Source organism: Phocoena phocoena, chromosome 1 (assembly GCF_963924675.1).
Source record: "Phocoena phocoena chromosome 1, mPhoPho1.1, whole genome shotgun sequence".
Lineage (NCBI taxonomy): Eukaryota > Metazoa > Chordata > Mammalia > Artiodactyla > Phocoenidae > Phocoena > Phocoena phocoena.
Genome location: NC_089219.1, coordinates 141,769,396 through 141,783,329, shown reverse-complemented (window position 1 = coordinate 141,783,329; position 13,934 = coordinate 141,769,396). Strand labels below are relative to the sequence as shown.

At 37.3% G+C, this 13,934-nt stretch overlaps 1 protein-coding gene across 1 annotated transcript in view; it reads right to left on the bottom strand.

Annotated features, from left to right (window-relative positions):
- Positions 1 to 13,934, bottom strand: part of HMCN1 (hemicentin 1) — a 519,661-nt gene that overhangs the window by 99,220 nt on the left and 406,507 nt on the right. The window contains exons 78-81 of the mRNA XM_065885936.1: positions 12,165 to 12,272; positions 11,587 to 11,724; positions 11,338 to 11,472; positions 7,855 to 8,124 (exon numbers count right to left, since the gene is read on the bottom strand). Coding sequence (XP_065742008.1) covers positions 7,855 to 8,124; positions 11,338 to 11,472; positions 11,587 to 11,724; positions 12,165 to 12,272 — 651 coding nt within the window. The remainder of the gene's footprint in view (positions 1 to 7,854; positions 8,125 to 11,337; positions 11,473 to 11,586; positions 11,725 to 12,164; positions 12,273 to 13,934) is intronic.

Genomic DNA, 13,934 nt, shown 5'->3' with positions numbered 1-13,934 from the left:
ATGTGTTACAACAAATGCAAGTAAAACCAGAAAAGACATTTAATTCAGTTTTTATACTGTCACAGAGAAATTTTTACAGTGATTTCATAATTCTGTGCAAATACTGCCTTTGCCTCAAATTTTTTTGAAATAGAATTTAGGCAATATAGAAAGGACAATTGACTATTTCAGGGTACTAACAAATACTTTAGTGAACTTGGAACTAAGAATATTCACTTCTAAAAGAAAGGCATAAAAAATATTAAGAATACTTGGCTCAAAAAGTAAAAATAGAGATTGGTTCAAGACGGCAAAGTAGAAGGACGTGTGCTCACTCCCTCTTGCAAGAGCACTGGAATCACAACTAATTGCCGAACAATCACTGACAGGAAGACATGGGAACTCACCAAAAAAGATACCCCACATGCAAAGACAAAGGAGACGCTGAAATGAGACGGCAGGCAGGGTGCTATCACAATAAAATCAAATCCCATAACCGCTGGGTGGGTGACTCACAAACTGGAGAACAACTATACCACAGAAGTCCACCTACTGGAGTGAAGGTTCTGAGCCCCATGTCAGGCTTACCAACCTGGGGGTCCGGCAACGGGAGGAGGAATTCCTAGAGAATCAGATTGTGAAGGCTAGTGAGATTTGATTGCAGGACTTTGACAGGACTGGGGGAAACAGAGACTCCACTCTTGGAGGGCACACACAAAGTAGCGTGCACATCGGGACCCAGGGGAAAGAGCAGTGGCCCCACAGGAGACTGAACCAGACCTACCTGCTAGTGGTGGAGGGTCTCCTGTAGAGGCGGGGGGCACCTGTGGCTCACCAAGGGACAAGGACACTGGCAGCAGAAGTTGTGGGAAGTATTCCTTGGCGTGAGCCCTCCCAGAGTCTGCCATAAGCCCCACCAAAGAGCCCGGATAGGCTCCAGTGTTGGGTCATCTCAGACCAAACAACCAACAGGGAGGGAACCCAGCCCCACCCATCAGCAGACAAGCAGATTAAAGATTTATTGAGCTCTATCAACCACCAGTCCCTCCCATCAGGAAACTTCCACAAGCCTCTGAGATAGCCTCATCCACAAGAGGGCAGACAGCAGAAGCAAGAAGAATTACAATCCTGCAGCCTGTGGGACAAAAACCACATTCACAGAAAGACAGACAGATGAAAAGACAGAGGGCTATGTACCAGATGAAGGAACAAGATAAAACCGCAGAAAAACAACTAATGAAATGGAGACAGGCAATCTTCCAGAAAAAGAATTCAGAATAATGATAGTGAAGATGATCCAGGACCTTGGAAAAAGAATGGAGGCAAAGATCGAGAAGATGCAAGAAATGTTTAACAAAACCCTAGAAGAATTAAAGAACAAACAAACACAGATGAACAATAGAATAACTGAAATGAAAACTATACTAGAAGGAATCAATAGCAGAATAACTGAGGCAGAAGAACAGGTAAGTGACCTGGAAGACAGAATGGTGGAATTCACTGCTGCAGAACACAGTAAAGAAAAAAGAATGAAAACAATTGAAGACAGCCTAAGAGACCTCTGGGACAACATTAAATGCAACAACATTCGCATCATAGGGGTCCCAAAAGGAGAAGAGAAAGAGAAAGGACCCGAGAAAATATTTCAAGAGATTATAGTTGAAAATTTCCCTAACATGGGAAAGGAAATAGCCACCAAGTCCAGGAAGCGCAGAGAGTGCCATACAGGATAAACCCAAGGAGAAATACGCTGAGACACATAGTAATCAAACTGGCAAAAATTAAAGACAAAGAAAAATGATTGAAAGCAGCAAGGGAAAAATGACAAATAATACACAAGGGAACTCTCATAATGTTAACAGCTGATTTCTCAGCAGAAACTCTACAAGCCAGAAGGGACCGGCATGATATACTTAAAGTGATGAAAGGGAAGAACCAGAACCAAGATTACTCTACCCGGCAAGGATCTCATTTAGATTCGATGGAGAAATCAAAAGCTTTACAGACAAGCAAGAACTAAGAGAATTCAACACCACCAAACCAGCTCTACAACAAATGCTAAAGGAACCTCTCTAAGTGGGAAACACAAGAGAAGAAAAGGACCTACAAAAACAAACCCAAAACAATTAAAAAAATGGCAACAGGAACATACATATCAATAATTTCCTTAAAAGTGAATGGATTAAGTGCTCCAACCAAAAGACACAGGCTTGCTGAATGGATACAAAAACAAGACCCATATATATGCTGTCTACAAAAGATGCACTTCAGACCTAGGGACACATACAGACTGAAAGTGAGGGGATGGAAAAAGATATTCCATGCAAATGGAAATCAAAAGAAAGCTGGAGTAGCAATTCTCATATCAGATAAAATAGACTTTAAAATAAAGAATGTTACAAGAGACAAGGAAGGACACTACGTAACGATCAAGTGATCAATCCAAGAAGAAGATATAACAGTTATAAATATATATGCACCCAACACAGGAGCACCTCAATACATAAGGCAAATGCAAACAGCTCTAAAAAAGGATATCAACAGTAACACAATAACAGTGGGGGACTTTAACATCTCATTTACACCAATGGACAGATCATCTGAACAGATAATTAATAAGGAAACACAAGCTGTAAATGACACAACAGACCAGATAGATTTAATTGATATTCATAGGACTTTCCATCCAAAAACAGTAGATTACACTTTCTTCTCAAGTGCGCATAGAATATTCTCCAGGATCACATCTTGGGTCACAAATAAAGCCTCAGTAAATTTAAGAAAATTGAAATCATATCAAGCATCTTTTCTGACCACAACACTATGAGATTTGAAATCAATTACAGGGAAAATAAATGTAAAAAACACAAACACATGGAGGCTAAACAATACATTACTAAATAACCAAGAGATCACTGAAGAAATCAAAGAGGAAATCAAAAAATGCCTACAGACAAATGACAGTGAAAACATGACGATCCAAAACCTATGGGATGCAGCAAAAGCAGTTCTAAGAGGGAAGTTTATAGCTATACAAGCCTACCTCAAGAAACAAGAAACATCTCAAATAAATAATGTAACCTGACACCTAAAGGACCTAGAGAAAGAAGGACAAACAAAACCCAAAGTTAGCAGAAGGAAAGATATCATAAAGATCAGATCAGAAATAAATGAAATAGAAGCAAAGAAAATAGCAAAGATCAATAAAACTAAAAGCTGGTTCTTTGAGAAGATAAAGAAAATTGATAAACCATTACCCAGACTCATCGAGGGAAAGGACTCAACTCAATAAAATTAGAAATGAAAAAGGAGAAGTTACAACAGACACCGCAGAAATACAAAGCATACTAAGAGACTACTACAAGCAACTCTATGCCAATAAAATGGACAACCTGGAAGAAATGGACAAATTCTTAGAAAGGTATAATGTCCAAGACTGAACCAGGAAGAAACAGAAAATATGAACAGACCAACCACAAGTAATGAAATTGAAACTGTGATTAAAATTCTTCCAAGAAACAAAAGTCCAGGACCAGATGGCTTCACAAGTGAATTCTATCAAACATTTAGAGAAGAGCTAACACCCATCCTTCTCAAACTCTTCCAAAAAATTGCAGAGGAAGGAACACTCCCAAACTCATTCTGTGAGGCCACCATCACCCTGATACCAAAACCAAACAAAGACACTACAAAATAGAAAAGTACAGACCAGTATCACTGATGAATATAGATGCAAAAATCCTCAACAAAATAGTAGCAAACAGAATCCAACAACACATTAAAAGGATCATACACCATGATTAAGTGAGATTATCCGAGAGATGCAGTGATTCTTCAATATAGGCAAATCAATCAATGTGACACACCATATGAACAAATTGAAGAATAAAAACCATATGATCATCTCAGTAGATGCAGAAAAAGCTTTTGACAAAATTCAACACCCGTTTATGATAAAAACTCTCCAGAAAGTGGGCATAGAGGGAACCTACTTCAACATAATAAAGGCCATATACAACAAACCCAGAGCAAACATCATTCTCAATGGTGAAAAACTGAAAGCATTGCATCTAAGATCAGGAATAAGACAAGGATGTCCACTCTCACCACTATTATTCAATATAGTTTTGGATAGCTATGGCAATCAGAGAAGAAAAAGAAATAAAAGGAATACAAGCTGTAAAAGAAGAAGCAAAATTGTCACTGTTTGCAGATGACATGATACTATACATAGAGAATCCTAAAGGTGCCACCAGAAAACTACTAGAGCTAATCAATGAATCTGGTAAAGTTGCACGATACAAAATTAATGCACAGAAATCTCTTGCATTCTTATACACTAATGATGAAAAATCTGAAAGAGATATTAAGGTGACACTCCTATTTACCATTGCAACCAAAAGAATAAAATACCTAGGAAGAAACCTACCTAGGGAGACAAAAGACCTGTATGAAGAAAACTATAAGACACTGATGAAAGAAATTAAAGATGATACCAACAGATGGAGAGATATACCATGTTCTTGGATTGGAAGAATCAATATTGTGAAAATGAATGTATTACCAAAAGCAATCTACAGAGTCAATGCAATCCCTATCAAATTACCAATGGCATTTTTTACAGAAGTAGAACAAAAAAATCTTTAAATTTGTATGGAGACACAAAAGACTGCAAATAGCCAAAGCAGATTTGAGGGAAAAAAACGGAGCTGGAGGAATCAGACTCCCTGACTTCAGACTATACTACAAAGCTACAGTAATCTAGACAGTATGGTACTGGCACAAAAATAGAAATATAGATCAATGGAACAGGATAGAAAGCCCCGAAACAAACCCATGCGCCTATGGTCAACTAACCTATCACAAAGGAGGCAAGGATATACAATGGAGAAGAGACGGTCCCTTCAATAAGTGGTGCTGGGAAAACTGGACACTAATATAAAAGAATGAAATTAGAACACTCCCTAACACCATACACAAAAATAAACTCAAAATGGATTAGAGACCTAAATGTAACACCGGACACTGTAAAACTCTTTGAGGAAAACATAGGAAGAACACTCTTTGACATAAATCACAGCAAGATCTTTTTTGATCCAACTCCTACAGTAATGGAAATAAAAACAAAAATAAACAAATGGAACCTAATGAAACTTCAAAGCTTTTGCACCGCAAAGGAAACCATAAACAAGATGAAAAGACAACCCTCAGTAGGGGACAAAAGTATTTGTAAATGAATCATCGGACAAAGGATTAATCCCCAAAATATATAAACAGCTCATGCAGCTCAATATTAAAAATACAAACAACCCAAAACAAAAATGGGCAGAAGACCTAAATAGACATTTCTCCAAAGAAGACATACAGATGGCCAAGAAGCACATGAAAAGCTGCTCAACATCACTAATCATTAGAGAAATGCAAATCAAAACTACAGTGAGGCACCCCCTCACACCAGTTAGAATGGGCATCATCAGAAAATCTACAAACAGCAAATGCTGGAGAGGGTGTGGAGAAAAGGGAACCCTCTTGCACTGTTGGTGGGAATGTAAATTGATACAGCCACTATGGAGAACAGTACGGAGGTTCCTTAAAGAACTAAAAATAGAATTACCGCATGACCCAGCAATCCCACTACTGTACATATACCCAGAGAAAACCATAATTCAAAAAGACACATGGGGCTTCCCTGGTGGCGCAGTGGTTGAGAGTCCGCCTGCCGATGCAGGGGACGTGGGTTCGTGCCCCGGTCCGGGAAGATCCCACATGCCGCGGAGCGGCTGGGCCCGTGAGCCATGGCTGCTGAGCCTGCGCTCCACAACGGGAGAGGCCACAACAGTGAGAGACCCACGTACCGCAAAAAAAAAAAAAAAAAAAAAAAAAGACACATGCACCCCAGTGTTCAGTGCAGCACTATTTACAATAGCCAGGTCATAGAAGCAACCTAAATGCCCATCGACAGACGAATGGATAAACAAGATGTGGTATATATATACAATGGGATATTACTCAGCCATAAAAAGGAACAAAATTGGGTCATTTGTAGAGACGTGGATGCATCTACAGACTGTCATACAGAGTGAAGTAAGTCAGAAAGAGAAAAACAAATATCGTATATTAACACATATATGTGGATCCTAGAAAATGGAACAGATGAACCAGTTTGCAGAGCAGAAATTGAAACACAGAAGTAGAGAAAAAAATCGTATGGACATCAAGGGAGGAAGCCTGTGGGGTGGTGGTGGTGGTGGTGGTGTGATGAATTGGGCGACTGGGATTGACATGTATACACTGATGTGTATAAAATGGATGACTAATAAGAACAAAAACAAAAATTAAAAATACACTTCCCACAAAACAATAAATTTTGGAATTATTCAAATACATTGCTGAGAAATGGATCAATCTTAATGACATTTTTTAGAACAATTGGTTTCAGCAAAAATTATTTTTTTATCATTATATGAGTAAATATGCAAAGATTATGTGAATGATTATATGCATAAACAACAGATAATACGGAAAATCAAAAATCTATTTTGCTGAATGGTATGTCACAAATATTCAGTTTTCATTAATATATGCTATATTTTTATTATCTCCTTTATCCTGGTTTCCTCAGAGTTTATACTTCAATTCTTCTAATGGTTACAAAGTTGCAGCATTAGTACATTTACTTAAATTCATTCTTTTTCAAAATGAGAATTTTAAGGCTGTGATTTTATATTTGATTATAGTTTGGCCACACACCATACATTTTGATATGTGGTGTCCTTATTTTTATTATTTTCTAAATAATCTGAAAATAAAACCATATTCTTTGACCTACTTGTTGACTAGAATGGTATTTTTTAATATGGCTGGGGTTGGGGTTTTGGCATTAAAAGTTCATTACACATTTCTAGCTTTATTGCATTGTGGGCAGGAATTGTGGCCTATACTTTTAAATTATTATTAACAATTTCTTTGTTGTTTAGTATATGGTCAATTTTGGTAAATTTTCTACGAACACTTGAAAGAAGGAATATTATTTACTTGAAACTAAAGGACTAATGTGTATTAATTAGTTCAATTATATTAACTGAGAGCAGGTATAAAACTGTAGAAAATTCAAATACACCTGAAAGATAAAAAACAGCTTTCACAAATTTTTTAAAAAGGGAAAAAGTAGAAACTCATCATTAAAACAAGAGTTACCTCTGAAAATAGTAGTTGGAAATAGTTTAATTTACTTATTGTTTCTTACCACTGATATTAATAGGTATTCTACCTTTAGTCTTAAAAGTATACAATTAAAAAAATAACAAAATAACAACTAAAATATTTCAATGCTGATCTTTAGGTATTTTGTTAGTTGTCTGAATGCAAAGGAAAAAATGGTATTTTTTCTATTATTCAAATATACCTGTAAATATTTTGCTACATACTTTAAAATAATGAATCAAATAGATCTCCAATTCTCATTAGATTCACATTACATCTATAACGTAGGTCACATGGTGATTAGTTTTGAGCCAAGATGACTTGCAACTTGAAAAGTAAAGCATAAGAATAACAAAACAAATGGACTCTTCATAAGCCAAATTAAAGATCCCAATAATCACATTATGAGGGGATTGGCAACACATTAATTATCCTGGCTTTATTAATAAAATCTCTCTTTGTCACACACATATGTGCACACACGAATAAACATAGCCTACCAAAAACATATTTGAAGGGCAAGTGTACCTACATACCACATTGAACACACACACTCCACTCTTCATTACTGTTTTACATTGTTTTGATTTTCATCGTATTTTTTTCCTGGTGTTTTTTTTCTTTGCCATGGTAATGTAGCACACTAAAAATGATTTATGCTAAACAACCTACCATGGACAGTGAGCTTGGTGCTCGTGCTGCTTGATCCTGCCACATTAGCTGCTGTGCACGTGTACTGGCCAGCATCACCAGGCTGAGCAAATGCTATTTGCAGAGCTCCAGAGCTGAGGATGTGCTGGCGGATTGATTCCATAATTACATGCCCATCTTTATGCCACGTAATGTCAGGTGGTGGGAGGCCATCTGCCTCACAGGGTAGCATGATGGGCTTATCCACAGCAATGATATATTCCTTAGGATGGGGGCTAATGACTGGAGGAACTAAAAGATACAAGGTTTGAATGTTATCTTAAAAGCAGGAATGTACCATTTACACACTACAGTATTACTCTAGCAAAGTGAAGTCACATTGACAAGAAACAAAGCCCTGACGTTACCATATCATCACCAAAGGATTGCTATAGCTTGTTTGCGTTGGAAAAGAAAATTCATTGAACCCATTGTAGAAAATTATTCTCTATCTAGTTAACAAATATAAATGATAATCAATTTTGAATAAGGATATAAACATGTACTCATGAGGGATTTCATGTCTAGAAAACTTAGACTGTGTTGACAGAGGTATTTTCTTTAACATACATGTATTGTGATTCATCAGCTACTTAAAACTTCCAAAATAGACCCCTTCAAGGTTTGGAAATTGTTCACCTGCTCAAAGATCCTTTTATTCATGTGTTTCCTACAGTACTTATGATCTCATATACAGTGGCCATATTTAACAAGGTATTTTGTTAATGAATAAAGGAATAAAGAAATAGAATATGGAAAAGAATTACAATTAACCCTTGAACAACGCAAGGGTTAGGGATGACGACCCTGTGTGCTACTGAAAATCAATATAACTCATAGTTGGCCCTCTGTATCCTTGTCTCCTCTGTATCTGTGGTTTTTGCATCTGCAGATTCAACCAACCTTGGATTGTACAGTAACGTGGTATTTACTACTGAAAAAAAATCCTCGTATAAGTGGACTTGCACGGTTCAAACCGTGTTGGTCAAGGGTTGACGGTATATAGATAGAACTCTTTCCACTTCTTCAGAAAATGGTGGAAGGGCTTATGATTAGGATTTCTCTTCCTAGTGTTTACAATAGATTCCTAGTGTTTACAATAGATTACACTAAGGATATTCTACTGAGCTTTTCTTACCCTTTCCTGCCTTGGGGCTATTGCACATGCTGCCCTCTCTTCCTTGGACACTCTGCTACTTTTACATGGCTCATCCTAGCTCATCATTCAGGTCTCAGCTCCAGTGGTACCCGCCTCAGCTCCAATAGTATCCTCCCCACCAACAAGTAGTTGTTAAAGCTTACTTTAACCACTAGTGTAAAGTGGTCCCCACATTTTCCCATTTTGGAATATTGAAATGCTGTTAATTGTTCAAAGTGTTTCTTTTTCTTTTTTGAATAAAAGTGTTTCTTTTTTTCATATCAATAGTTTTAATCAATTAGTGAAGGGAAAAACCCTCACTAATTCTTTTCTATGACCTCAGTTTTGCCAAAACCGATGAATATTTCTTGGTCATCATCCTAACTGACCTTTCGCTTGCATTAAAAAAGCTGTCTACTCCCTTCTTGAAACACTGTCCTCTCCTAGCCTCCATCTAGTTTTCCTCTGTCATCTCTTCCCTCTCCTTTGTATTCTTTTCCAGTGTTCTCTCTTTTCGCAGACCTCTTAACAATGCAGAGTCCTGGGGCTTTGTCCTTAAGATATTTTCGGTCCAAATTCTCATCCAGTCTTACAGACTGAAATACCCTGATTACTTCCAAATTTATATCTTAGACTATACTTCTCCCTTGAGTTCTGAATTCATAAATATTCAACACTTTTTGACATCTCTGCTAGGATTTCTAATAGTTTCCCACATCTAACATGATTAAACAGAAGTCACGCTTTCCTTCCTCCCAAACCAGTTCCTCCCCTTGCATCCCTCACAGCACTATCTCCCATCTCTAGCTCAGGCCCAAAGCCCAGGAAACATCGTTAACTCTTCTCTTTTCCTAACCTCCCAATCTGATTAATCAGCAATCCTGGCAATTACATCTCCAAAGAGTTCTTGAACCCACCACTTCTTGTTCATTTTCCCCTGCAACTCACACACCCACTCGCACTCCCAGCCAGACCGTATCACATGATGCCTAGAGCACTTTACTAGTTCTTCCAGCTCTAGTCTTGTGCTTTCTCGAAATCATTATCTATATACCAGCAAAAGAGGTCTTCCTAAAACCAAACAAGAGTCTTGGTTAAATCGTTAAAAGGCTTCAACACTGCACACAGAAGGAAATCTTACCCCTCCTCTGGTCCTTCGGGCACTCCGTGCACTGGTCCCACTTTCTCTTCTGACCTCCTTCACATTTTCCCAGCCTTCCCAGGTTCATTACTGTCAGCCACACTGGCACGCTCCTTTTCTTACCCTTTCCTGCCTTGGGGCCATTGCACATGCTGCCTGCTCTTCCTTGGACACTCTGCTACCTTTACATGGCTCATCCTAGCTCATCATTCAGGTCTCAGCTCCAATGGTAACCCCCCTCAGCTCCAATGTACCCCCATCAGTAGGTTAAAGCCTACTTTAACCACTAGTGTAAAGTGGTCCCCACATTTTCCCACCATTCTCCATCTCAGCCTTTTGTTTTCCCTCTGCATAGCATATGTCAGAATTTATCATAATTTCATTTATTTGGTAGTTTCATTTTTTTCCTTCTCCACACTATAAGGAAAGGATCGTATCTATAATGGTCAATGTATGTCTACTTATTATCCCAATAAACACTTGTTAAAGAAGTGTTGAAAAATACAAATAAATTAGATTTACAATCTGCAGGTAAGTAAGCTTTACTACAGTTATTAATTCACCATAAGAAAATCACACTACAAGGAAATTCAAATCCGCCATGCAAACTGAGCAGCTCGGAACCCATCTCTAGGTCACGTCTTGATCCACAAAAACAATGCATGTAAGATATGAATATTACATCAAGAAAATATAAGTTAAATGTGAAAGAAACCACACTGTCTTCAGAATATTTTTTTCCATCAAGCTGGTTTAATTGCAATTATGATTTATTTTTTTGTTTCATGACTCTTATTGGTGATTCTTTACAATTTAAAAAATTTATGATGTTTTTTAAGTGGATATTACAATCCAGTATTTTGTAATGTATACAAAGTAGTATTACAGAGAGAATAGTTTTAAAAATCACCTTAAATATGTGCTACAATGCAAGTACCAAATAGAGGTTCACAGAAATTCAAAATATCATGAGATGCCTCAGTTTTCTTATACAAATAATGCCCCAAAACACCCAAGCACTAAATTTTTTCCTTCATGAGGTTAATAGAAAAACATATAGGATAATATAAACTAAGAATGTTAATTAAGAACTATGGTGGCATCATTACTTTAGATATATGAATTTTGATATACACTATTATAAGCATCTTTGCAATGAAGACATAGAGATTTATTATTTAGGTACCTTGGACATTTAACTTGATTTTGCCCAAGGCTGTACCAGCTGGATTCTGAGCCACACACATGTAAGTACCAGCATCCTCTCTGACAGCTCTGGAGATCTGCAAGCCACCACGAGGAAGAACTGCATGGCTTCTACCTACATCATAGTTACAAAAGCAGAGTGAGAAGAATTTTTATTTTCATTAAAAAATCATACCGACTTCTGAATTATAAAACTGAATTGCCATTATTTTCTTGATTGAAACGGTACCTGAAGTGATGACATTGATACCTTCCTTTTGCCAAGTGATGAAAGGACTGGGAGTCCCTGTCGCTTCACATGGTAATAAAATGGGATTGTTTAGAATGACGGCTAGTTCACTTGGCTGAGGCTGAATGACTGGAGGCTCTATAAGAACCAATCAGCAGAAATAAGCAAAGGTTCTCGTTAGTAGCATAAATGTCTATAGTAGCCATGAGGTTAAACATGCCTGAATTCAAAATTCCAAAATATTAGTGATTTCATCGTCCCAGGGAAAAGCAAATAGCGGTCATATCACATTTTTTGAGTCTTGTTACTCTAGCCAGGTTCCATTAGAAGAACTCCATAGAAAAGACTAAAGTCAGAAACAGATCATAAAAATTCAAGAAGACAAATAATTTAGGGGTTGTTTTGTGTGGTTTGTCATCTGTATGTTTTCTTTAGTCTATTGAAGAACAACTAACAGGCTTTCATATCCCCAAAATATTACTGTGGTTTATGACTCTAGATGGTACCACCTGTCAAGAATAAACATGACTTAGAAAAGTACAACAGCAAAATTTTAATGAATAAATAACCTTTCATACCTTGGACATAAAGGCTCACATGTCGATGTGCAGAACCAGCTGCATTCCTGGCAACACAAGTATATCTTCCAGCATGGCTTAATTGAGTGGCAAATATTTCAATTGCTCCTAAAAAGGAAACATTTTTCATACACAGTGCATCCCTGTTTTTCTGGTTTGATAAACCATGTCTCTTTGATTTTGTGTGAGTCTGCCCCCTAGCGCAGTAGTGTGTGGCTTGTACTTATACTTGTACCCCCTGTGCTTACCTACCACAGTATTTTTTAAAAAATCACTATTAACAGCTTTATTTAGGCAAAACTTACCATAAAATTCACTGATTTAAATGTACAATATGATGATTTTTAGTATATTTACAGAGTTGTACAATTATAATTTAATTTTAGAAAATTTCCATTATGCCAAAAGAAATCTCACTCCACTTATAGTCCTGCCTCACTCTCAACCCCAAGTGTAAGCAATCAGTAATCTAATTTCTATATATATTGGCCTTTTCTGGAAATTTCATATAGATGGGATCATACAGAAGGCTTCTGTGTCTGACTTCTGTAAGCATAGTTTTTGAGTTTCATCTGCTGCAGCAGGTGTCAATATTTTTGTTCCATTTTATTGCTAAATAGAATTCCAGCCTGTGAATTATCCACATTTTGTTCATCCATTCACCAGTTGATGGACATTTACATTGTTTCTATGTCTTTGGCTATTGTGAATGATGCTGTATGAACATTTGCATATAAGTCTTTGGGTGGACATATGCTTTCATTTCTCTAGGTAGGGACCTAGGAATGGAGTTGCTGGGTCATATGGTAACTGTTTCACATTTTGAGAAAAGTTCTAAACTGTTTTCTTAGCACAGTACTTTGTGCTGAAGAGTAGTTAATTTTTTTTTTTTGCCGTATGTGGGCCTCTTACTGTTGTGGCCTCTCCCGTTGCGGAGCACAGGCTCCGGACGCGCAGGCTCAACGGCCATGGCTCACGGGCCCAGTCGCTCCACGGCATGTGGGAATCTTCCCGGACCGGGGCACGAACCCGTGTCCCCTGCATCGGCAGGCGGACTCTCAACCACTGCGCCACCAGGGAAGCCCAAGAGTAGTTAATTTATATTTTATGATTTTACTTGCTACCCATTTATGCAGATTTCTGAGATAGCCAAAATACTATGCTTTGAAAGCCAAGTTCTATCCTGAGAACAAATCTTTCATTATTTCCCTTCTACTGAAGAAATAAACAAATTCTCTTTGAATAATATGCCCACACTCATAAACCCTCAGGATGTTAGTTGCTACTTTAATCTCCAGTGTACCTCCCCAATGCAGGATGAATTTCCAGAAACACAAATGTGAATCACTTATACTTCCATTTAGGTGAATTTTTTTCTCTCTAATATTATAAAATTTTCAATACTTAAATTCTATAAATGATGGTTACTACCACCCTCAAAAATTATCCATATCATAGCACTTAACACCCAGCCCTACTTGCTAAATTATTGAAACCTTAAAAGCAAGAACCTTGTCTTAGTTTTATATCCTCAGAAACTCAGTGGAGTATTTAGCCTATTTTAGGTACTAAATGTTTGTTGAATGAATGGACATTCTATTTGGCCAATAAAAGAAGTGTGGTTCACTCAAAGGCAACCGGTAAATTTGTTAAGCCTTAGGTTTAGTAAATATGCACATAAAATCCCAGTGGTCATGCTTAATATATTCATATCAGTCCTAGATATTATTTGTTATTTTGTTTTTAGACTTTTTTTCTATCCCTTTCCCA